Consider the following 24,543-nt stretch of genomic DNA (forward strand, 5'->3'; position numbering starts at 1 on the left):
TCATTAACAACCCTCATACCTGATTTTATTTTGTATCTTGCAAGCTGAAACTTAATACAGTACGTATTAAATAACTTCTTATAGCTCCCTCTTCTCAGCCTCTGGCAATGACTGTTCTCCTTTCTGTCTTTAAATTTGATTTCTTTTAGGTACCTCATTTATGTAAAATCATGCATTTTGTCTTTTTGTGTATGGCTGGCTTCACTTAATATAATGTCTTCAAGCTTTTTCCATGTTGTAGCATATGTTCTATTTTCCTTCCTTTTGAAGACCAAATGATATTTCATTGGATATATATTTTATTTATTCATTTTCTGTTAGTGGACACCATTCAGCAGTTGGAAAAATAATCCTTTTATGAACATGGATGTACAACATCTCTGATACTTTTCCTTTAATTCTTTTAGGTATATAACTAAGAATAATGCTGCTAGATAATTTTTGTTGATCATGGGCCTGAACTCTAGGCCTGGGCGCTGTCCCTCAGCGCTTCAGCTCAAGGCTAGCACTCTACCACTTGAGCCACAGTGCCACTTCCAGCTTTTTCTGCTTATGTTGTCCTTAGGAATCGAACCCAGGGCCTCACGCATGCAACGCAAGCACTCTACCCCTGAGCCACCTTCCCAGCCCTATTACTTTAAATTTTATTTTATTTTATTTTTTTTGGGGGGGGGGTCCAGTCGTGGGGCCTGAACTCTGGGCCTGGGCGCTGTCCCTCAGCTCTTCAGCTCAAGGCTAGCACTCTACCACTTGAGCCACAGTGCCACTTCTGGCTTTTTTTTCTTATGTGGTGCTGAGGAATCGAACCCAGGGCCTCATGCATGCAAGGCAAGCGCTCTACCACTGAGCCACCTTCCCAGCCCTTTTTATTTTTTTAATAGATATTTTTTTGTTGCTTGTGGGGCTTTAATTCTGGGCTTGGGTGCTGTCCCTCAGCTCTTCAGTTCAAGGCGAGTTCTCTACTGCTTGAGCCACAGTACCACTTCCGGTTTTCTAGTGGTTTATTGGAGATAAGAGTCTCACAAACTGTCCTACCTGGGCTGGCTTTGAACCTCGATCCTCAGACCTCAGCCTCCTGAGTAGCTAGGATTACAGGCGTGAGCCACTGGCACCCAGCTCCCTGAGCTTCTTTTGCTCAAGGTTGTCAGTTGAGCCACAACTCCACTTCCAGGTTGTGTTTTTGTTTTTGTTTTTTATTAGAGATAAGAGCCTCACTGACTTTCCAGCTTAGGCTGGCTTCAAACTACCATCCTCAGATCTCAGTCTCCAGAGTAGTTAGGATTGCAGGCATGAGCTACTGGCACCTAGTTTGGCTGTTTCTGTTAATAAACTATACAAGTGTATTTTATGGTCTGGATGTTAAGCCTTTATCACACAGTTGATAAATATTTTCTTACATTTTACAGGCATGAGCCACTTGGTGCCTGGCAATCCTTATTTATTACACAAAAGATGCCATACTATTTGCAGGTTTTCGCACTGTGCTTCATTCATTTAATAATATAGCTTGGAAATTGTTCCATAGCAAGATCTTTTTTTCTCCTTTGGCTATATTAGAGCATTTAGATAATTACCAGTATTTTGCAATGATGAATAATGCTGACATGAATAACTATGTTACTTAAATATAATTCTGTTAATCTATACTATAGATCTTTGAGATTGATTTTATTTTTGCCTTTTTTCTCAGATGTTTTTATGATTTAAACTTGAAATAATTTGTATTATCTTTTAACCTTTGCTACTTGACTCTTATCCTATCAACAGGTAGATTTAGATGTTACATTACCAGGAGAAGGTGGGAAAGATCGACCTTTCAAGGTATCCATCAAATTTATCTCTCGAGTGAGCTGGCACCTACTACATGAAGTACTGACAGGACGAAGTTTGCCTGAACCACTGGAATTAGACAAGCCCATCAGCACTAACCCTGTCCATGCCGTTGATGTGGTGCTCCGACATCTGCCCTCCATGAAGTGGGTGTTTCTGGCTTTTGTCTTTAGATGCTAAATATGAAGGCATTCTTCCTAAGAGCCCATTGTCCAGTCCTTCCTGAATTGCTCTGTTAAAAAAAAAAGTGAACTAGTCCTTTCTTTTAGGAGCTATACTTTTTATTTATTTGTCAGTCGTGGAGCTTGACCTCAGGGCCTGGCTGTTGTTCTTGAGCTCTTTTTTTTTTTTTTTTTTTTTTGTCGGTCGTGGGGCTTGAACTCTGGGCCTGGGTGCTGTCCCTCAGCTCTTCAGATCAAGGCGAGTGCTCTACCACTTGAACTACAGCGCCACTTCTGGTTTTCTGGTGGTTTATTGGAGTCTCATGGTCTCTCCTGCCCGGGCTGGCTTTGAACCGCGATCCTCAGATCTCAGCCTCCTGAGTAGCTAGGATTACAGGCGTGAGCCACCAGCACCCGGCTTCTTGAGCTCTTTTTTTAACTCTTTTTTTGTTCTTGAGCTCTTTTTTTTACCACTTGAGGAATAATTCCACTTCCAGTTTTCTGGTAGTTAATTGGAAACAAGAGTCTTGGCAGTTTTCCTGCTGGCTTTGATCCATAATCCTCAGAACTCAGCCTCCCCAGTAGCTAGGATTATAGGTGTGAGCCAACAGTACCTAGCTGGAGCTATCTATCTTAAATAGCTGATTTGTTTTCAGATATATTCTTATTGATGGGCTGGGAATGTGGCTTAGTGGTAGAGTGCTTGCCTAGCATGCATGAGGACCTTGGTTCAATTCCTCAGTCCCACATAAACAGAAAAAGCCAGAAGTAGCACTATGGCTCAAGTGGTAGAATGCTAGCCTTGAGCAAAAAAAGCTCAGGGACAGTGCCCAGGCCCTGAGTTCAAGCCCCGAGAGAAAAGAAAAAGAAAGAGAAAGATATATTCCTATCCTTTTAGTCATCCTGTTTTTAAAATAGTTTTGCTGTTTATACAATAACATCAAATTGCATTAAGACTGACAGTCTTTTACTCATCCTAACTAGCATTTCATGTGCGCATATCTATTTATGTGTGTCATAAATATGTCTTTTAGGAAAGTAATATATTTTGAAGAACATTTAGAGGAGTAACTAATATGTGTGTATGTGTGTGTGTACATGCGTGTGTGTGTGCACGTGCACATGTATGCATGTAGACATGTGGGGATAGTACTAGGGTTTGAACTTAACACTTGCTTAGCAAGTATTCTCCCACTTTAGCCATTCTCTCAATTCTAGAAATAGCTTTTTGATCTATTACTATTCTTTTTTCCTTTTGTCTGTCATGAGGCGTGAACTCTGGGCCTGAGTGCTATCCCTCAGCCCTTCAGCTCAAGGCGAGTGCTCTACCACTTGAGTACCACTTCCGGTTTTCTAGTGGTTCATTGGAGATAAGACTCTCATGGCCTTTCTTGCCTGTGTGGGCTTTGAACCTTGATCCTCAGATCTCAGCCTCCTGAGTAGCTAGGATTACAAGGGTGAGCCACAGGTGCCTGGCTTGTTAATTCATTTTTAAAAAAGAATTTTAAATAAAATTTATTATTTCATGAATTGAATTTTTTTTTTTTTTTGGGTCCAGTCATGGGGCCTGAACTCTGGGCCTGGGCGCTGTTCCTCAGCTCTTCAGCTCAAGGCTAGTGCTCTACTTCTTGAGCCATAGTGCCACTTCCGGCTTTTTTTCTTTTTGCTTATGTGGTGCTGAGGAATCGAACCCAGGGCCTCATGCATGCAAGGCAAGCGCTCTACCACTAAGCCACCTTCCCAGCCCCCTGAATATTCTTAAAGTGAAAATTTTGTTGAGAAAAGCTACTTTTTATTTTCACAAGTTGGAAAATATTGTAAGTTTCATGTGTTTATAATTATAAATATCATGGTAAATTGTTATTTAGTCTCCTCTCGTCTGCAGATTTAAATACTTGGATGGGAAAAATATTTGTATGGGAAGGAAAAGATTAAGCATGCTATTTTAATTTTTGTAGATACACTCCTGTGGGGCGTTCCTTTTTCTCAGCTCCAGAAGGATATGACCACCCTCTGGGAGGGGGCAGGGAAGTATGGTTTGGATTCCATCAATCTGTTCGGCCTGCCATGTGGAAAATGATGCTTAATATTGATGGTAAGGGAACTAAAGCCATATTCTGAATTGAGTAGGTGATTTCTATATGGCATGTGCATGTGAATTTTATACATATATATACTAGTGTCTTAAAGTAATGTTTGGATGTATATTATGACAGACTGGAAAAAATCTTTGTATTTTTATTATGTTTCATTTGCAAAAGCTTTATATAGAACTTTCCTTGGAATAGTACCAAACATGAAGCAAACACATAAAAGGAAATACTAAAAGTATGATGCAATCATCTAAGAAATTTTATTTTATAACTAACGTGATTTTATCCTTAAACTCAAAATCAACATTTCATATATATATATATATGAGAGACTTTTCTGGGGCTGGGAAGGTAGCTCAGTGGTAGAGTGCTTGCCTTGCATGCATGAGGCCCTGGGTTCGATTCCTCAGCACAACATAAGCCGAAAAAGCTGGCAGTAGCACTATAGCTCAAGTGGTAGAGCTCTGGCCTTGAGCTGAAGAGCTTAGAAAGACAGTGCCCAGGCCCAGAGTCCACAACAAGAAGGAAAGGAAAGGGAAAGGGATAGGGATAGGAAGTGGAAGGGGGAAAGGGAAAGGAAGACTTTCTGGCCTGGGCTGGCTTTGAACCATGATCCTCAGATCTCAGCCTCCTGAGTAGCTAGGATTATAGGCATGAGCCACCACCTTGTGCCAGGCTAGTCCATGAGACTCTTATCTCCAATTAACCACCAGAAAGCCAGAAATGTTGCTGTGGCTCAAGTGGTAGAGTGCTTTCCTTGAGCTGAAGAGCACAGGGACAGCACTCAGGCCCAGTGTTCATGCCCCATGACTAACCAAAAAAAATCCCAACAATAACAAACCCTAGGCATTTGTGACTACTGCTGGTGCCGAATATATTGCTAATGGTATTCTCATTTTTAGCTGCTCTCTTAGTAATACCTTCAAGCTTAAGTAAAAATAGAATAGCATGAACTGCCATGACCATTATTCAGATTGCCAGGATTTTTCTACCCTTTTTTAATCTATCAACGTTTCTTCCTATATAGTTAAATTTTTTTTGGGGGGGGGGTCCGGTCATGGGGCCTGAACTCTGGGCCTGGATGCTGTCCCTCAGCTCTTCAGCTCAAGGCTAGCGCTGTACCACTTGAGCCACAGTGCCACTTCCGGCTTTTTTCTTATGTGGTGCTGAGGAATCGAACCCGGGGCCTCAGGCATGCAAGGCAAGCGCTCTACCACTAAGCCACCTTCCCAGCCCATATAGTTAAATTTTTAAATCCAGTTCTGGACAGCATGTTTATTTTGTCCCTACCGTTTCAGTACATCTTTGAAAATATGTATGTTTTCTTATACTAACAATAATATAATGTTATATGTAAGAAAATTTAAAACCATCATTTTTTTTGGTATTTTCAAATATGTTTTTGTGTTTTTCTAATTTGTTGATTCGAATCAGAATCCAGACAAAATCCATATATCATGTTTGGTTATTTGAGTTTTTGTTCTCTCCCTCCCTTCATTTATCTCCTTTTATTTATTTATTTATTTATTTTTTGGTCGGTTGTGGGGCTTGAACTCTGGGCTTGGGTGCTGTCCCTGCACTCTTCAGCTCAAGGCGAGTGCTCTATCGCGTGAGCTACAGCGCCACTTCCGGTTTTCTGGTGGTTTATTGGAGATAAGAGTCTCATGGACTTTCCTGCCCGGGCTGGCTTTGAACTGTGATCCTCAGATCTCAGCCTCCTGAGTAGGATTACAGGTGTGAGCCACCGGCGCCCGGCTTCTCCTTTTTTTTTTTTTTTTTTTTTTTTTTGTGCCAGTCTTGGGGTTAGATTCACGGTCTGGACTCTGTCTCTTAGCTTCTTTTGCTTAAGGATAGCACTCTACTACTTGAGCCACAGTACCACTTCTGGCTTTTTCTGTTTATGTAGTACTGAGGAATCAAGCCAGAGCTTCATGCATGCTAGGCAAGCACTCTACCATTAAGCCACATTCCCAGCCCCTTCATTTCTCTTTTATGACATTGACTTGTTGCAGAACCTTAATCACATGTCCTGTAGAATTTGGAAAAATCCAAGTTTGTCTTTTCAATTTTTTGTGTTCTTACCTTGTTTCTCTGTGTTTCCTTAAAATGAAAGCTAGTGCTAAAAGTTTGACTTACTTCTGGTTTAAAATACCTTTTAAGTGCTTTTCATTGTGTCATACTTGGAGTCATACAGTACTAGTACCACCAAAATTAATTAGACCAGTCAGAGATTAGTTAGTATTTTCAGAGGTCTCCCCCCTACCCCCCTCTCTCTCACCAGTCCTGGGGCTTGGTTCAAGGCCTGGACACTGTCCTTGAGCTTCTTTGCTACCACTTGAGCCACAGCACCACTTCCAGCTTTTTTGTTTATGTGGTACTGAGAAATCAAACCCAGGGCTTCTTGCATGCTAAGCAAGCACTCTACAACCAAGCCACATTCCCAGCCCATAGGTCTCTCTTTTTTTTGTTGATTGTAGGGCTTGAACGCTGTGCCTGGGTGCTGTCCCTCAATTCTTTAGCTCAAGACTAGTTTTCTGCCACTTGAGCCATAGTGCCACTTCCAGTTTTCTGGTGGTTTATTAGAGATAAGAGTCTCACGGACTTTCCTGCCTGGGCTGGCTTTGAACTGCAATCTTCAGATCTTAGCTAGGAGTAGCTAGGATTACAGACATGAGCCACTGGTGCCCAACTTCCTGTTCTGTTATTCTATCCACATAAGTATTCTGTCTAATTGGCAAAGCACAATGTCTTATTGACTATTTATTGAAAGCACTCTAGCTACAGGTTATTTCTGCCTCATTCTATATTTCTGCCTAGAATCTAGAATTAGTTATTCCTTCATGAAGCCTTATATCTTTTCAAATGAGTACAAAATTTCCTCTTTTGTGAAACTGAGAGATGATTTATTTAATAATTTCCTATTTATTTAGATGTATATGCAGGATGAATTCCTGAAAGTGAGATTGATGTGTATTATAATTGTGGTCATTATTGCCAGATTGCCTTCCATAAAGGCTGTACATTTTCTTAGTTTAGTTTTTGTGCCAGTACTCTAGGCCTGGGCATCATCCAGCTTTTAACTCAAGGCTGCTTGAGTTCTACTGCTTGAGCCATAGCTCTACTTCTGGTTTTTGGTAGTGTTTTGGAGCTAGGAGTCTCCAGACTTTCCTGCCTTGGGCTGGTTTTGAAACATAGTCCTCAGATCTTAGCCTCTTGAATAGCTAGGATTATAGATGTGAACCACCAGCACCCTGCAAGGTTGTAAATATTGTGTATCGATGAATGGAAGTACCTATTTCCTTATATCTTTGCCACTAGAATAGTCTAATTTAATGTAGTTGTTTTTTTTTTTTTTAATCAGTTGTGAGCCTGGGCAGTGTCCCCCAGCTCTTGGCTCCTCCACTCAAGGGTAGTGCTCAACCACTTAAGCCATGGTACCACTTCCGGTTTTCTGGTGTTTTATTGGAGACAAGAGTCTCACTGACTTTCTTGCCTGGGCTGGCTTTGAACCAGAGATCCTCAGATCTCAGCCTCTTTAGTAGCTAGGATTACAGGTGTGAACAACTAGCGCCTGGAAGAATTTTTTTTCCCCTCTGGTTGTGAGGCTTGAACTTAGGGCCTGGGCTCTGTCCCTGAGCCTCTCTGCTCAAGGCTCTACCACTTGAGCCACAGCGCCACTTCCAGCCTTTTCTGTATATGTGGTACTGAGGAATGCAACCCAGGGTTTCCTGCCTGCTAGGCAAGCACTCTACCACTAAGCCACATTCCCAGCCCAAATTTTATAAAGTAGTTTCTTACCATTTCTTGAATAATCTCTTTTGTTGTTGGTGGTGATTGTGGGTTTGAACTGTGGGCCTGTGCTCTGTCCCTGTTCTCTTTAGCTCAAGACAAGCTCTCTACCACTTGAGCTACAGTGCCACTTCTGGTTTTCTGGTGGTTAATGAGTCTCACAGTGGTTAAAAGAGTCTCACGGTTTTCCTGTCTGGCCTGGCTTTAAACCACAATTCTCAGATCTCAGCCTCCTAAGTAGCTAGGATTATAGGCATGAGCCACCAATGGCCGACATTGAGTCATCTTTTCTTAATAGTAAAACTATTGAAAACAATGGATTTTCTTCTAGTCACTGTTGATTGAAGACTCTTACTTACTAAAATGATGTGTTTTTATTATATAATTTTCTGGGAACTGCAAATTTCATTTGTATTTCTCCTATGGCCCACATATTGTTTAAGAAATTAAAAAAAAATTTTCTTTTGGTCGGTCGTGGGGCTTGAACTCTGGGCTTGGGCATTGTTCTTGCGCTCTTCAGCTTAAGGCAAGCACCCTACCCCTTGAGCCACAGCGCCACTTCCTGTTTTCTAGTGGTTTATTGGAGGTAAGAGTCTCACGGACTTTCCTGCCCTGACTGGCTTTGAACCGAGATCCTCAGATCTCAGTCTCCTGAGTAGCTAGGATTACAGGCATTAGCCACCAGCGCCCAGAATTTTTAATTGAAGGTCTTTTAGTTTTCTCATTTTTAAAAAATAAATTTCTAGTTACATCATATTGTTAACCAAAGAATGTGGTCCATATTTCTTTGTACTGGTTTCTTTAGTTTTTTTTTTTAATTTTTTATTGTAAAGATACTATACAGAGTGTTACAGTTACATGAGTAAGGTAATGAGTACACTTCCTATTAAACATTGTTATCCTCTCCATTGTTTTCCCCCTACTATCCCTTCCCTCCCTACCTTCCCCAGGTTCTTTTTTTTTTTTTTAATTGTGATTAAGTGATTGCATAATTTCCCAAATTTCACAGTATTGTGGAATAATGATGCTCATTTAAAGTCACAAGTTCATTCTAACTTTCCTGGAGCAAATTGTCTATCACAGTCTATAACATATAATGGTGTACACATTTACACCATACGTGTGATCAGCAGCATGGGGATATTTAGTAGTGGTTTGACCAGATGAGTGGAAGTGCTTTGTTTCTTAAGTGGTTTCTTTAGTTTTTTATTTTCCCTTTTTAGTTTTTTTTCTACCTCTCAGCCCCCCACTGGGGGGTTGAACTCAAGGCCACATGCATGCTAAATAGCATTACATTCCTAGCCCCTTTTAAAATTTCATTTTGAAGAGAGATATGAAAAAAAACTCATGAATCTTGCTAGGTTTCCATGGGGTCCATGCTGTTGTTAAACTCCTGGGCTCAAATAAGCCATCTACCTTGGGCTGCTAAGTAGCAGGTACACGCCACCACACCAGGCTTGTATTGTCCTACAGTTGGTTGTATTTTTGTAGTCAAATAGCTGGCCAAATTTGATAGTTTAAGAGCTATTTAAAAATGAGGTATATTCATGTATTAAGGTAAAATTAATGTCCATTACAGCTACCTTTGACTATGTTGTATATGTCATTTGCTTTCTAGTTTATGTATTTATTTTGTTCTCTCAGACTAAGAAAAATTAAAATTTTAATGTGTTTGCTTCTGTTTTTTGAATGTTGCAGCTGTATTATTCAAAGTATGTAGAGGCATATCTGTTTTATTTCGTGTAAATTACAGTCTTTATAATGATAAAAATATTTTATCTCTATACCCTTTAACCCTTTTATTCAATTAAAGGATAAAAACCATGTTTTTGTAAGCTTTATCTTGTCCTTCAGTTTTTTTCTTTACACTTGTTTTTATACTTTGTTAATTACAGATATATCTTGATGTGGTATAGAATAGTTTTGTTATGGGTCAATTTAAAGGTTTTTTTTTTGTTTCCTTATTTAAGGAATAGGAAGGTCTTATTCTTCATTTTGTCAAATTACTTTATGTCTTTTTTCTAATTCTGTGTGTGTGTTGAACCTCCAAGTGGTACATTTTCTGTGCTTGTATGATGCTATGCCTAATATTAGAGAAATTTTCCTCCCAATTGTAACCTTTTCTATCTTCATGTGCTTCTCTTTGTTAAAGCAGTGTCCTTTAGGTCTCTTTAATGAGAACAATTACATTAGTTTTATTGACTACCTAGTTTTAGCTAGCAGTGAGTTATTATTATTACTATTAGTAGTAGTCATAGTATTGCCACTCCTGGAGCTTGAACTCAAGAGTTTGGACACTGTCTCTGAGCTTCTTTTTCTCAAGGCTAGCACTCTTCCACTTGAGCCACAGTTCCACTTCTGATGGTACTGAGGAATTGATCCCAGGGCTTTATGCCTACTAGGCAAGCACTCTGCCGCTGAGTCACCTTCCCAGCTCTCAGTTATTTTATTACCCGTCTATTTTGTGGTGATATTGTCTACTGAATTTTCATTAGAGGTGATTCACTTCTTTTCTTACATTGTTTCTTTTTTTTTCTTTTTTTTCTGGTCATGGGACCTGAACTGGGCCTGGGCACTGTCTCTCAGCTCTTCAGCTCAAGGCTAGTGCTTTACCACTTGAGCCACAGTGCCACTTCCAGCCTTTTCTGCTTATGTGGTGCTGAGGAATTGAACCCAGGGCCTCGTGTATGCAAGGCAAGCACTGTACCACTGAACCACCTTCCAAGTCCCTTACATTGTTTCTTATGGTGACTCTTTATGGATGCTTATAGGTTTTGATGTTCAAGTTTGAATGAGATGTGATTCTTTCTAACAACTTATTAGAAGATGGTGGGAGGAACATTAGTTGCAACTTAGCACAGTTGCTTTCCAGGTTTCTCTTCTCTGTCCTCCAGTATGCTGATGGATTCATTCTTCAAAATATAATCATAATCCCTGTGCCTCTCTGTAACAAGCATTTTAACTAATGGAAATTACTAGCCATTAATTCCCCCAAGTTCATACTAAAGTTTTTACTATTAAGATATACATCTTTTAAATACACCTTTTAAATCACCTGCTTATGATTTTAACAGTTAGAGAATTTATAAAAGGCATACAAGTTCTTTGTACTATTTTTAAAACTTTCAAGTTTGAAATTATTTAAAAGTAAGAAATTGCAAAAGAAAAGTAGGTTTCATTTTTAGAATAGTAGTGTTTTTTGAGATTATTTCTAAATTACTTGGCACTTACCCTCATTGTATTTTGTATATCTCTTTCTCTACTTTCTTCTGAGATTCCCCACTTAGTCTCAGTTCTAAACATAGTCCCATTCTTAAATGTTACTCTTCCCTTTTCAGAGTGAAAATTTTCTATTCTCATGCTAGACTTCTGTACACTGCTTATTTTTCTCTGTTGCTCAAATGGGGCTTGTGGCATAGATTTGCTAGTCTCAAGTACTTTGGATCATATTTATCCATAATTTGGCATTTTCAAAGCTTTTTTTGTTTTTTTTTTTTGTTTTTTGGCCAGGGCAGGTAGGGGGGCGGGGGGGGGGGGGAGGAGGAAGGGCTAGTACCTTACCACTTGAGCCACAGTGCCACTTCTGGATTTTTCTGTGTATATGGTACTGAGGAATTGAACCCAGGGCTTTATGCATACTAGGCAAGCACTCTACCACTATGCCACATTCCCAGGCCCAATTTGGCATTTTCTAGTTTTTATTATCTCCTCGTTTCACTGAAGATTTTTTTCCTTAATAATCTCTTTATACAGGTTCTAGGAAAAAAGGTGGGAAGTCTTGGAACCAAATTGTCACATGATCATACTGGAATTTACTGAAGTCTAGCTCTGGGAATACTTAAGAAATAATTACTTAATAACTATCAGTCAGAAAAAGTTAGAGAAATTTGAATTTTGAACTGATAATAGTAGTGCATATCAGAACTGGTATGATCTAGCATGCTTAGAGAGAATTTAACACTTCAGAGAAGAAAATTATTGGTGACCTCAGCATTCATCTCCATAAGTTAGAAAAATAGCAAAAATTAAGTGCAAAAAGACTAGAAGGAAATAAGATTAAAAAACAAAAATTAATGAAATAAAAAGCTTATCTCTGTCCTTTTGGTTGGGAGACTTCACAGGATTGTAAGAAGGATAGTGACATGATCATATTTGTTTTCCAGAAAGAGACCTCTGGCAGCAGTGTGGAGAATAGATAGAGGACAAAAAAAAACTAATCTGAGAAGCCAGTTAGGAGGCTTTTCAATCACTAGTTCAGGTAAGAGATGGTGATGATCTAATGTGGGATGGAGAGAAAGGAACATATTACAAAGATTAATTACAGGCTGAGATCTGAGGATCATGGTTCAAAACCAGCCTAGGCAGTAAAGTTCGTGAGACTCTTATCTCCAATTAACCACCAAAAAGCCATTAACCTTTAGTGGAAAAAAGTTCAAGGACAGTCCTCAAGCCTAGTTCAAGGCACAAGAGAAAAAAATGAACCATTTAATTAGGTTAATTAAATAAAAGACAAATAATTAGAAAGAACATGGCAAAGAAGAAAAAAATGGAGGTATAGTTTCTTGTATGTGGAACTGATTGGAAAAAAGTAGACTAGAAGCTTTACTAGATGTCTGAGAAATTATCTTTGCAAATAAACTACAAGGCTATCAAGTCAGGACTCGACAAGAGAAATTGAACTAGTAGTAGATACATAGAAATATGATTTATGCAGTTATAGCGCTAAGAAAGCAGATTTTAAATCCCTAAAGCCCCCTAGAGGGACAAGCCAGAAATAAGTCTGAAGTTCTTGTCTACCAGTAGAATTTCTTCTTTCCCTCTTCCTCAAGCTTCAGCTTTGCTTTTAAGCCTTTCAATTAAATGAATTACCCAGGTTAATCTCTCACATAGAATCAGCTGGTTGTTTTTGTTGTTGTTATTGTTGTTTTTTGCCAATCTTGGCAGGGCCTGAGCACCGTCCCTGAACTTCTTTTTGCTCAAAGCTAGCGCTCTACCACTTGAGCCACAGTGCCATTTCCAGCTTTCTCTGTGTATGTGGTGCTAAGGAATCGAACCCAGGGCTTCATGCATAGTAGGCAGGCTTCTACTGCTAGGCCCTATTCCCAGCCAAAATCAACTGTTTTTAATTACAAATAGCTTCATACAACACCTACATTAGTGTTTAATTGAATAAATGGCAACTAGTACTCTAACCAAGTTGCCACTATAAGGAAAAACATTAAGAACCACAACAAAAAAATACTTGGCTTGAAATTTTTCCATGATGATTAATTTCTTAAAACAATTTTCAGTTGCAGTTACTGTGCTACAAGATAAACTGGTTTCCAAGAAGGGCATCCCCTCCAGTATAATTTACATTGGTGATTCGGCTTTCTGCCAACTTAATATGGGGAGTAGATTGATCTGTTGTTTCTGGTTGGTTGGCAGTATAACGTGTCCAAAGTTTGAGGATTCCATGGAATATATAGATAGAGACATTTGATGTGCAGTTTGATATGTAGTTAAGTCTAAAAAGCTGCAGTGGTGGGAGGTAAAAATATAAATAATGAGCATTGTGCAAAATGCTCTTTTTTATTTTTATTTTTATTTATTTTTTTGTCATGGGGCTTGAACTCAGCCTGGGTGCTGTCCCTAAGCGCTTTTGCTCAAGGCTAGCACTGTACCACTTTGAGCCACAGCTCCACTTACAGTTTTCTAATGGTTAACTGATAAGAGTCTCAAAAGAGACTTTTCTGCCTAGGCTGGCTTCAAACTGAGCTAGGATTACAGGCATCAGCCATGAACACCTGGCGAAAGCCCTCTTTTCTATCTAAGTAGGTTGCTTAAAGGTTCCCACTTTGGTCTGGTAGCTTGGTTCTTCTTGATTATTCTGCTTAGACAATACTGCAAGTAAAGAAAGGAAAACATGTGGGGCACGGGTGGCTCACACCAGTAATCCTAGCTACTCAGGAGGCTGAGATCTGAGGATCACAGTTTAAAGCCAGCCTGGGCAGGAAACTGTGAGACTCTTATCTCCAATAAACCACTCAGAAAACCGGAAGTGGCACTGTGGCTCAAGTGAAGAACTGAGGGACAGCACCCAAGCCCAGAGTTCAAGCCCTATGACCAACCAAAAAAAAAGAAAGGAAAACAGAGCTAGGTACTTGTGGCTCACGAGGCTGAGATCTGAGGATCCTGCCAGTCCAGGCAGGAAAATCAGTGAGACTTTTATCTCCATTTTCCACCAGAAAACTGGAAGTGGTGCTGTGGCTCAAAGTGGTAGAGTATTAGCTAAGAGAGAAAAAGATCAAGGACAGTGTGCCAGGCCCCATTACCAACTACAACAACAAAAACAAAGGGAGGGAGGGAGGGAAGGAGGAGAGAGGAAAAGAGGAACTGCTTTGAAATGTAAGCTTTTGTTCTTTTTTTTTTTTTTTAAGTAGGTTATGGGGCTTGAACTCTGGGCCTGGGCACTGTCCCTGCGCTCTTCAGCTCAAGGTGAGCGCTATACCTCGAGCCACAGTGCCACTTCCGGTTTTCTAGTGGTTAATTTGAGATCAGAGTTTCACGGACTTTTCTGCCGGACTTTTCTGCCTGGGCTGGCTTTGAACCGTGATCCTCAGATCCTCCTGAGTAGCTGGGATTACAGGCGTGACAGTGCCAGCAGCTTTAGTTCTTAACTAGTTGTTTCAAGGTAGAATTAAGACACACCTTAGAAGACCTGTTTTAGATTGTTCTAGACCAATAAGAGGGTTACAGTTTTTTAATCCTTTTAATGGTTACCTTATGTAAATGCATCTTACCATATTCAAACTAGCAAAACAGATTGTGAACCTGAGCTCAACTGATGAGACCAGAGGGTAGGCCTTCCTGCTTTAGGAATAAATAAAAAAACAGGCTTCCTGCTCTTTGTACTTGTTTGCCAGATTTTTGGTAATGGCACTCCCTTCTTCAGAGTACCCCTTTAAAGTGCCTTATTCTTATGCTATACTGCAACATCCCAAGCCATTTTCTCCCCCCCCCCCCCCCCCCCCTGCCATGGGGCTTGAACTCTGGGCCTGGGCGCTGTCCCTCAGATCTTCAGCTCAAGGCAAAAGCACTCTACCACTTGAGCTACAGTGCCACTTGAGGTTTTCTGGTGGTTAATTGGAGATAAGAGTCTCACAGACTTTCCTGCCCATAGTGGCTTTGAACTGCCATCCTCAGATCTCAGCCTCTTGAGTAGATAGGATCATAGGCATGAACCACTGATGCCTAGCATCCCAATCCATTTTCTAAAGCATGGTGGCAGATACCTATTATCCCAGAACTTAGGTAAATGAGACAAGAAGATCTTGAATTTGAGCCCAGCAAGACCCCATCTCAAAAAAAAAAAAAAAAGAGTAAGCTCAGTGAATTGAAGTTAGAGAATTTGTTTGGATCTTTAGGTCTCTTCTCTTGTCAGGTCAAGATTTACCCAAAGATGTGTCTTCCAAACTCCTATACAAATGATTAACAGGCTAGTGGACTACATTCTGGAAACCAAGGTAGGGATTCTATCTAGGGAAACTTCTGAATTCAACACTTAGTATGTTTACAGTCATTTAATCTCTTATTTATGTACAGGCCTTAGCCCTGGACTATGCCTGGTATACTTCCAGATTTATGCAAGGAAGAAGGGGCAGCTCTTAGCCAAGGCATTTTTAGCACTCTATAAGTTCCTCAAACTGCTTTCTTCTTTCTTTTTCTGCACCATCCCCATCCTTTTTATCACTAGTTCCACAGGCACCTATACTATTTCAAACTGTAATGAGGACTTAATAGTGTAAGTTTGGTTGAGTTTTACTTTTCTCAACATAGTGGGCTTATTATCTTTTTTTTGGGGGGGGGGGTCCGGTCATGGGGCCTGAACTCTGGGCATGGGCGCTGTCCCTCAGCTCTTCAGCTCAAGGCTAGCGCTCTACCACTTGAGCCATAGCGCCACTTCCAGCTTTTTTCTTTTTGCTTATGTGGTGCTGAGTAATCGAACCCAGGGCCTCATGCATGCAAGGCAAGCGCTCTACCACTGAGCTACCTTCCCAGCCCTTATTATCATTTTCTTGGATCCACTATATCAGTTACAACTTGCCCAATTCCAAAATGTTGATTTATTTCCTAACCTGTTTTTCCCTCTTCATAGGTTTATACATTCTTATAATTCCTTATATTTTTAGTGGGGGGGGGAATAAAATTGTCTTTTTTTGTGTTTGCAGGTCCTGGGCTTGAACTCAGGGCCTGAGCACTGTCTCTGAGCTTCTTTGGCTCAAGGCTAGTGCTCTACTACTTGAGCCACAGCATCACTTGCATCCTTTTCATTGGAGATGGCCTTTCCTGACTGGACTGGCTTCAGACTGTTATCCTCAGTTCTTAGCCTCCTGAGTAGCTAGTATTACAAATGTGAGCCACCAGCACCCAGCTGAGATTGTCTTTTTAATTTGTGAGGTTAAGGACAGGAACTTTGGTTCATCTTTAAGTTCCAACCCTTAAATCTATGATACCTGATTTATCCGTGTCAAATTGCCCCAAAACTTAGTGACTCAAAACAGCAATTAATACTTTCAAAGAGTCAGAACTCAGGAGTGGCTAAACTGCTTGGTTCAAGGCTTCTCATAGACTTAAGTCCTATCATGGCTTTACTAGGGTTGGAAGACTCACTTCCAGAATGACTTTTTTTTTTTTTGGGGGGGGGGGGGGGAGTCCAGTAGTGGGGCCTGAACTCTGGGCCTGGGCGCTGTCCCTCAGCAATTCAGCTCAAGGCTAGCACTCTACCACTTGAGCCACAGCGCCACTTCCGGCTTTTTTCTTTTTGCTTGTGTGGTGCTGAGGAGTCGAACCGAACCCAGGGCCTCATGCATGCAAGGCAAGCACTTTACCACTGAGCCACCTTCCCAGCCCAGGAAAGTCAGTGAGACTCTTATTTCCAATAAACCACCAGAAAACCAGAAGTGGCCCTGTGGCTCAAAGTAGTAGAGTGCTTGCCTTGAGCTAAAGAGCTCAGGGACAGGGCCCAGATCCATAGTTAGAGCCTCACAACCAACAACACACACACACACACACACACACACACATACCTTGAGGTAAAGAGCTCAGGCATACACACACACACACACACACACACACACCTTGAGGTAAAGAGCTCAGGGACGGGGCCCAGATCCAGGGACAGGGCCCAGATCCATAGTTAGAGCCTCACAACCAACAACACACACACACACACACACACACACACACACACACACATACACATACCTTGAGGTAAAGAGCTCAGGGACAGGGCCCAGATCCAGAGTTCAAGCCTCACAACCAACAACAACAAATACACACACACACACACACACACACACACACACACACACACACACACACACACACACACACGGTAAGTGGAAATTTTTAAAGAATAAATTTCTAAAAAGCATTTTATGAATTGTTGATGAATAAAAAAATCTAATAAAAGATGCATTGATTTTTTTAAAGGTGTACTGTATAACCATAATGAAAATAAAATAACTTCAGTAAGTAACAAACGTACCCTGTGTTCACAAACTGAACAACTATCCCACTCATTCTGGTCTATTTTGGCAAATCGCTTTTCTCAGTTTGCTTTATCTAGATACTGCCAATACAAGTAGTTAATAATAATTTTCCCAAAACTCAAGCTATTTTTAATTTTATGTGTTTGAGTTCCAGTGCCTTTCCATTGATTTTTAATTTAATTTATAGCACAGTTTGCCTATCTTGTTAACTTTTAGGTTAACAAACTAACATCATTCTACAATAATTATTCATATTTATGTCCTCTTTTGTTGTCTCTTGAGATATGAAATTCTCAAAAGTATATATTATACTAATCTTGATTAGTTTCTTAATAGTGTTTTAGATATATTAAGATAATTAGTGAAATTTAAATTTTACCATTTAGATCTTCTTTGCTATGAAATATCTGCTTCTATCCATGCCACTTTGATTGTCTTATTGTAGTTTGTGCAACTCTACCTATTATAAATGGTAATTAATTGCTGTACGTATTTTATATATTTATTTTTTTATTTATTTATTTTTGCTGGTTGTGGGGCCTGAACTCTAGGCCTGAGTGCTGTCCCTCAGCTCGTCAGCTCAAGGCAAGCACTCTACCACTTGAGCCACAGCGTCACTTCTGGCTTTTTCTGCTTATGTAGTGCTGAGGAATTGAACCCAGGGCCTCATGCATGCAAGGCAAGCAATCTACCACTGAGCCACTTTCCCAGCCCTATTTTATGTGTTTTCTAGCAGTCGATTGCATTTTAAAAAGTTTCATGTTGCCAGGCACTGGTGTTTCATGCATATAAACCTAGCTACTCCAGTGACTGAGATCTGAGGATCACAGTTCCAGAGTCAGCCTGGCAGCCAAGTCTGTGAGACTTTTATCTCCAGTAAACACCAAAAAGCCAAAATCTGAGCAGAGGCTCAAGTGGTAAAGTGCTAACCTTGAACAAGAGAAAGGTCAGGGATAGTGTTTAGACCATGAGTTCAAGCCCCATACTAGCACAAGAAAAAAATTTTGTTACCTCTTTCTCTTACAGTTTTTATGTTTTGCTTTTATATCTTGTTTAAAGAATTCTTTCTTCTAAGAATATAACAATATTCTATATTTTCCTTAAGTGTTTGCTTTCCTTTCATATTTGGGTTTTTTAATAGAAATTTTATTTTGTTTATGGTATGAAGTAAGCTTTCTGTGAGAGTCTGTGTTTCTTTTTATCCCTTAGATAGTATCAAATCTTCATGAATGGTAGTGCAGATCTTACTCTTAAGAATTGTCTTAGCCGGGTGCTGGTGGCTCACGCCTGTAATCCTAGCTACTCAGGAGGCTGAGATCTGAGGATCGCGGTTCAAAGCCAGCCCGGGCAGGGGAGACCGTGAGACTCCTATCTCCAATAAACCACCAGAAAACCGGAAGTGGCGCTGTAGCTCAAGTGGTAGAGCGCTCGCCTTGATCTGAAGAGCTGAGGGACAGCGCCCAGGCCCAGAGTTCAAGCCCCACGACTGACAAAAAAAAAAAAAGAATTGTCTTAGCTAATTACCCACCCCCTTGGGCTCATGGTGTGGCCCCTGCTGGCCACCCCACCAAGGCAGCAGAAGGCCTTTAGCCACTGCCCATCAATCAATCATTGTCTTAACTGCCAGCCTCTCAAGACTGGGCCTGGATTAAGGTAGTGTGCTATTCTCCCCTTCTCTACTCTGACCTGCCCCACAAAGTGGATTTCCCCAGCGGGTCCCCTCATCCCTTGATCTCAAGGTCCTCTTCATGGTGGAAGTATATCCTGTATCTTTCCTTTGTTGTCCTTGGGGAGACCCCAGAGTGCCCCTCACCTTTCTCCAAAACCATCTGCTTCTATGTGGGTGGTGGCGATAGCTCTAGTTTATCATATATAATTTATATTTTTTCAATGTCATCATGAATGTAACCCCTGTGTAACTGTGAACAGCTCATGGCTTGGCTTGTGTGTATGCGTGTGTATATACGTGTGCATGCATGTGTGTGCATGTGTGACACTGTCATGTCTTGGGTAAGAGTCAGAGCTTGGGTGTAGAGAGGGAGGGAGGACACACATCCTTGAGTTTTCAAATAAAACAACCAGAAAATTTAAGAAAAAGAATTGTCTTAGCTATTCTTACTCTCTTTTATGTTATTTATGGTATCAATTGATTAAGTTTGGGGGGATAAAGGGGTTATATATATCCTGTTGGGTTATGTTCAATTCTATTGAAGTGAATCTGCAGATCAATTTGTGATAATTTACACAAATACAGTATTTTAATTACCACTAAACATTTCTATAATATATCTGTTGTTTCTCTAGGTCTTACCTATCTTTTGTTTAGACTTCTTCCCATTGCCTTAAATTGTTTTATTATGATTGTTGTCTTTTAAAATAATATTTTAAGTTGTTTGCTAGGGTAAAAGAATTTATTTTTTTTTGTTGGCTTTAAATCTAGACCTTCCTGAAATACTAGTAATTTTGAAATTTGTCTAGATTTTATTGTGCTTTTCCATATGGTTGTATTATGAAATGTAAGCATTTTGTTTTCTCCTTTTCAACTCACTATGAAAAAGTGATATAGTTCCATATCAGTACATACAAGATCTTCTCTAAAGTACTTGTATAAAGAAAAGAAACTGGGCTGGGCACCCATGGCTCAAGCCTGTAATCCTAGCTACTCAGGAGGCTGAAATCTGAGGATTGTAGTTCAAAGCCAGACCAGGCAGGAAAGTCTATGAGACTCTTTTTTTTTTTTTTTGGGGGGGGGGGGGGGGATCCGGTCATGGGGCCTAAACTCTGGGCCTGGGTGCTGTCCCTCAGCTCTTCAGCTCAAGGCTAGCACTCTACCACTTGAGCCACGGCCCCACTTCCGGCTTTTTTTCTTTTTGTTTTTGTGGTGCTGGGGAATTGAGCTCTACCACTGAGCCACCTTCCCAGCCCTTCCATGAGACTCTTATCCCCATTTAACTACCAGAAAACCAGAAGTGCGCTGTGGCTGAAATGGTAGAGTGCTCACCTTGAACTGAAGAGCTGAGGGACAGCTCCCAGGCCCAGATTTCAAGCTCCGTGACTGACAAAAAGAAAAGAAAAGAAGCTGGGGCTGGGAATTTGGCTTAGTGGTAGAGTGCTTGCTTACCTAGCAGGCACAAAGCCTTGGATTCGATTCCTCAGTACCATATAAACAGGAAAAGCCACAAGTAGCACTATGGAGCTCAGGGACAGTGCCCAGGCCCTAAGTTCAAGCCCCAGGACAGGTCAAAAAAAAGAAGAAAGGAAGAAAAGAAGCTCATGCCTGTAATCCTAGGTTCTTAAGAAGCTGAGATCTGAGGATGATGGTATGAAGCCAGCCTAGACAGGAAAAGTCCTGTGAGACTCTTTATCTTTAATTAACTACACAAAAACCAGAAGTGGTGCTGTGGCTCAAAGTGGTAGAATGCTAGCCTTGAACACAAAGAGGCTCAGGGAGCAGTGCCCAGGCCTAGAATAGTGTTTCTATTAATTTACCATTATATTCTTTTTTAATAAAAGAGGAATACTTATTTGGTCAATTGTGTACCCACACTGTAGAATAATATGCAACCATTTCTAAGAATATAGTTTGCTGGGTACCAGTTTCTCATGCCCGTCATCCTAGCTATCATCTGGAGGCTAAGATCTAAGGATCGCAGTTCCAAGCCAGCCAAGGCAGAAAGTCCCTGAGACTCAGAAAAAGCCGGAAGTGGCACTATGGCTTAAGTTGGTAGAGTGGTGCTAACCTTGAGAAAAAGCAGCTCAGGGACATCACCTAGACTCAGAGTTCAGGATGGGGGCTTGGAGGCGGGGGGGGGGGGGGGGGGGGGAGGGGAAAAGAATATAGTGATATAGAAAGATTTCCAAGACTATTAATTATAGAGCATTTATCATTTGACCTTATCTATGAATTGTATCTATATTTTAATCTAAGTACACGTTAAGAGGATAAATATGTTTATATGATGATTGTTACTTAGAGATACTTGAAGAGAGGGGAAGGCTCAGACTGGAGAGCGTCTTTACTTTGTGTATCCATATAGCATTAAAGGTTTTTTTTTTGGGGGGGGGGGGTTCGGTCATGAGGCCTGGACTCTGGGCTTGGGCACTGTCCCTCAGCTCTTCAGCTCAAGACTAGCACTCTACCACTTGAGCCACAGCACCACTTCCGGCTTTTTTCTTTTTGCTTATGTGGTGCTGAGGAATCGAACCCAGGGCCTCGAGCATGCAAGGCAAGCGCTCTACCACTGAGCCACCTTCCCAGCCCACATTAAAGGTTTTATGATAAAACTTCACTCGTGTGCTATTTCTGCAGTAAAGAAAGGAAAAAGTAGGTCAGGTGTGTTGTTGCACTAGGGAGACAGGCAGAAGGATTATGAATTCAAAGCCAGCCTTTGCAACATAGTGAGTTCTATCCAAACTCCATAGTGAGAAATAGGGTCATGGCTAAAGTGGTAGTGTTTAAAGCAAGCTGGAGGCCCTGAGTTCAATCCCTACTTTCACCAAAAAATAAAAAGAAGGAAAATTCTGGCCCAAGCATGTTAGATCACAGGGGTAATCCAACTACTTGGGAGGATTTTAGTTTGAGGGCTTCCCAGGCTAAAAGTTAATGGGATTGTGGATGCATACCAGTAATCCCAGCTACACAAAACATATAGGTAGGATTGAAGTCCAAACAAAAACACAGACCCTATCTGAAAAATAACTAAAGTAAAAAGGGCTGGATGCATAGCTCAAGTGATAGACTGCCTAGCAAGTGAATTCCAGTACAATGATTCCAAAACAGGGTGGGAAGGGGAAAGGAGAGAGAGGGAACGAAGCAGAAAATGAAAGGGGAAAAGAAGTGAGTGTTGATGGCTCTTACCTGTAATCCAGGCTACTCAGGATGCTGAGATCTGTAAACTACAGTTCTAAGCCAGCCCAGGGAAGAAAGTTCATGAAATTCTTTTTTCCAAGTAACCATCCAAAAACTGGATGTGGAGATGTGACTCAAGTGGCAAAATACCAGCCTTGAGTGAAAAGCTAAAGTCAGTGCCCAGGCCCTGAATTTAAGCCCAATACTAACAAAAGAAAAGGAAAGAGCCAGCTCTTTCTACTCAGGAGGCTGAGATCTGAGAATCATTTCAAAGCCAACTCAGGCAGGAAAGTCCATGAGACTCTTTTCTCCAAGTAACCACCAGAAAATTGGAAGTGGCACTGTGGCTCAAGTGGTAGAGCGTTCACCTTGAGCTGAAGAGCTGAGGGATAGTTCCCCGTCCCAGAGTGCAAACCCCACAACTTACAAAAGAGAAAGAAAAAAGAAAAGGAAAGAATTTCATCATGCTGTTAGGCACCGATGGCTCATGCCTGTAATCCTAGCTACTCAGGCTGAGATCTGAGGATCCCTGTTCAAAGCCAGCCCGGGTAGGAAAGTCCTTGAGACTCTTATCTCCAATAAACCATTCAGAAAACCAGAAGTGGTGCTGTGGCTCAAGTGGTAGAGCGCTTGCCTTGGGCTGAGGAGCTGAGGGACAGTGCCCAGGCCCAGAGTTCAAGCCCCATGACCGGCAAAAAAAAAAAAGAATTTCATCATGCTTGTTGATTGTTGGGAAACCATTAACTATTGCTCAGTGACGTTAAGAAGACATACCCTTAATATTACTCCCACTAAATAGAACTTAATACCACTGTCATTTCAGATCATTAGAAGATAGGGAAGAATCTCAGTTGAGTAGATTAAATATTGTGAGGTAGCATAGAAAGCCTTGTTAAGAAAGCAATTCCCCCACCAGCTTATTCTCTACAGGACTCCTTTGTCCCCTCTAAGTCTTGTCATACCTCAAACCCCTTATCTGTAGCTGTGGTAAAGAACGGATGGTTGAGAGGCTATAACAATTGGTATTTGGTCTTTCTATTCTTTTGCCTCTTAGGCAAATCTCAAAGCTGCTTAATTTTGGAAAAATTTGTATATGTGTAAGTAAACTTAAGGGATCATTTTAAATTTATAGACAGTTAATTATTGAGACACTGCAAGTTTGAAATATTAATTTGTATCATTTTTCCCCCCTTAGTTTCTGCCACTGCCTTCTACAAAGCACAACCTGTAATTCAGTTCATGTGTGAAGTTCTTGATATTCATAATATTGATGAGCAACCAAGACCTCTGACTGATTCTCATCGGGTAAAATTCACCAAAGAGATAAAAGGTGAATTCATTAGCATTTAGAAGAATATAACTGCAATGTGCATGGATATAACAGCCTGTTATTGGAAAAATTTTAGGATTAAAATGTGTTCATGTAATGTCACCAAGAAAAATATAGATCAGTTGTAAAATATAACAGTAAACTCATTGTTATAATGTCATAGGAAGTGTTTGAATGACGTACTGAGTAATGGAAATAGTATCAATACTAGGCAATTGTATTTTTCTTTTACTAACTGCAGGGATAAGAAGGTCTCATGAGAAAAGTCTTCTTTAATGCTATTAAAAAGTAGTAAGCTTACCTAAAAAATCTTGTTATTTTAAAACTGAAGTCATTCTTTAAAGCCGTTCTAATACAATGACTTATTTTTCTGAAATGATAGTGAAATTTTAAATTATATTCCTTTGGAAATTTATGAATATGAGGCTAGTATGTTCCTTGTGTTATTCTGGAGTTATAACAGCTATTTAATGTACATTCTGGAGGTGACTAGTGATCTTACTTAGTAGCTAAATTTGTACAGTGGTGTTGCATTGGATGTTCATTTAACTTCATCTCTGTAGAATCTCCTTAAAGTAAGGAAAAAGGAAATAATTTTAATGGTGTTCTAAAATTTATAGTTTATGTACATTTCCTCTTTTATAGTTTTAAATACATTTAATATACATACACAGTTTTATATCTAAGCCTGTATATGCTGTACTTTATCAGCAATTTAAAGAAGTGTTAAAGAGTAATTTGTGTTATGTGTAATTCTTGCCCTGTTCATGATTTTAGTACCTCATCCTCATGCAAGATGTGATTCCACTGCATTATTACATTATTTAGAGATGAAAAGAAATTTGATATTCTCCAATCAGAATGAATAGCATAAATTCTACTTTTATTAAATGTTAGTTCTTAAGTAGCCAGAGATGCTTTTTATTTTAGATTTTACCCATTTCTTGGAGATAAATTT

The 24,543-nt window shown here is 40.3% G+C and overlaps 1 protein-coding gene across 2 annotated transcripts in view; it reads left to right on the forward strand.

The window, feature by feature from the left end:
• The window catches only part of LOC122112579 (protein argonaute-3), a 75,417-nt gene that overhangs the window by 17,519 nt on the left and 33,355 nt on the right, over nt 1-24,543 (forward strand). Inside the window, exons 4-6 of one of the 2 annotated variants that reach the window (XM_042685435.1) lie at nt 1,768-1,976; nt 3,950-4,086; nt 23,451-23,585. In XM_042685435.1, the coding sequence (XP_042541369.1) occupies nt 1,768-1,976; nt 3,950-4,086; nt 23,451-23,585 (481 nt within the window). Of the gene's footprint in view, nt 1-1,767; nt 1,977-3,949; nt 4,087-12,069; nt 12,132-23,450; nt 23,586-24,543 lie in introns of those variants that run through there. The other variant, XM_042685442.1, reaches the window with a different exon arrangement.

The sequence above is a fragment of the Dipodomys spectabilis genome, unplaced genomic scaffold (assembly GCF_019054845.1).
Source record: "Dipodomys spectabilis isolate Male_0828 unplaced genomic scaffold, ASM1905484v1 ptg000002l, whole genome shotgun sequence".
Classification (NCBI taxonomy): Eukaryota; Metazoa; Chordata; class Mammalia; order Rodentia; family Heteromyidae; genus Dipodomys; species Dipodomys spectabilis.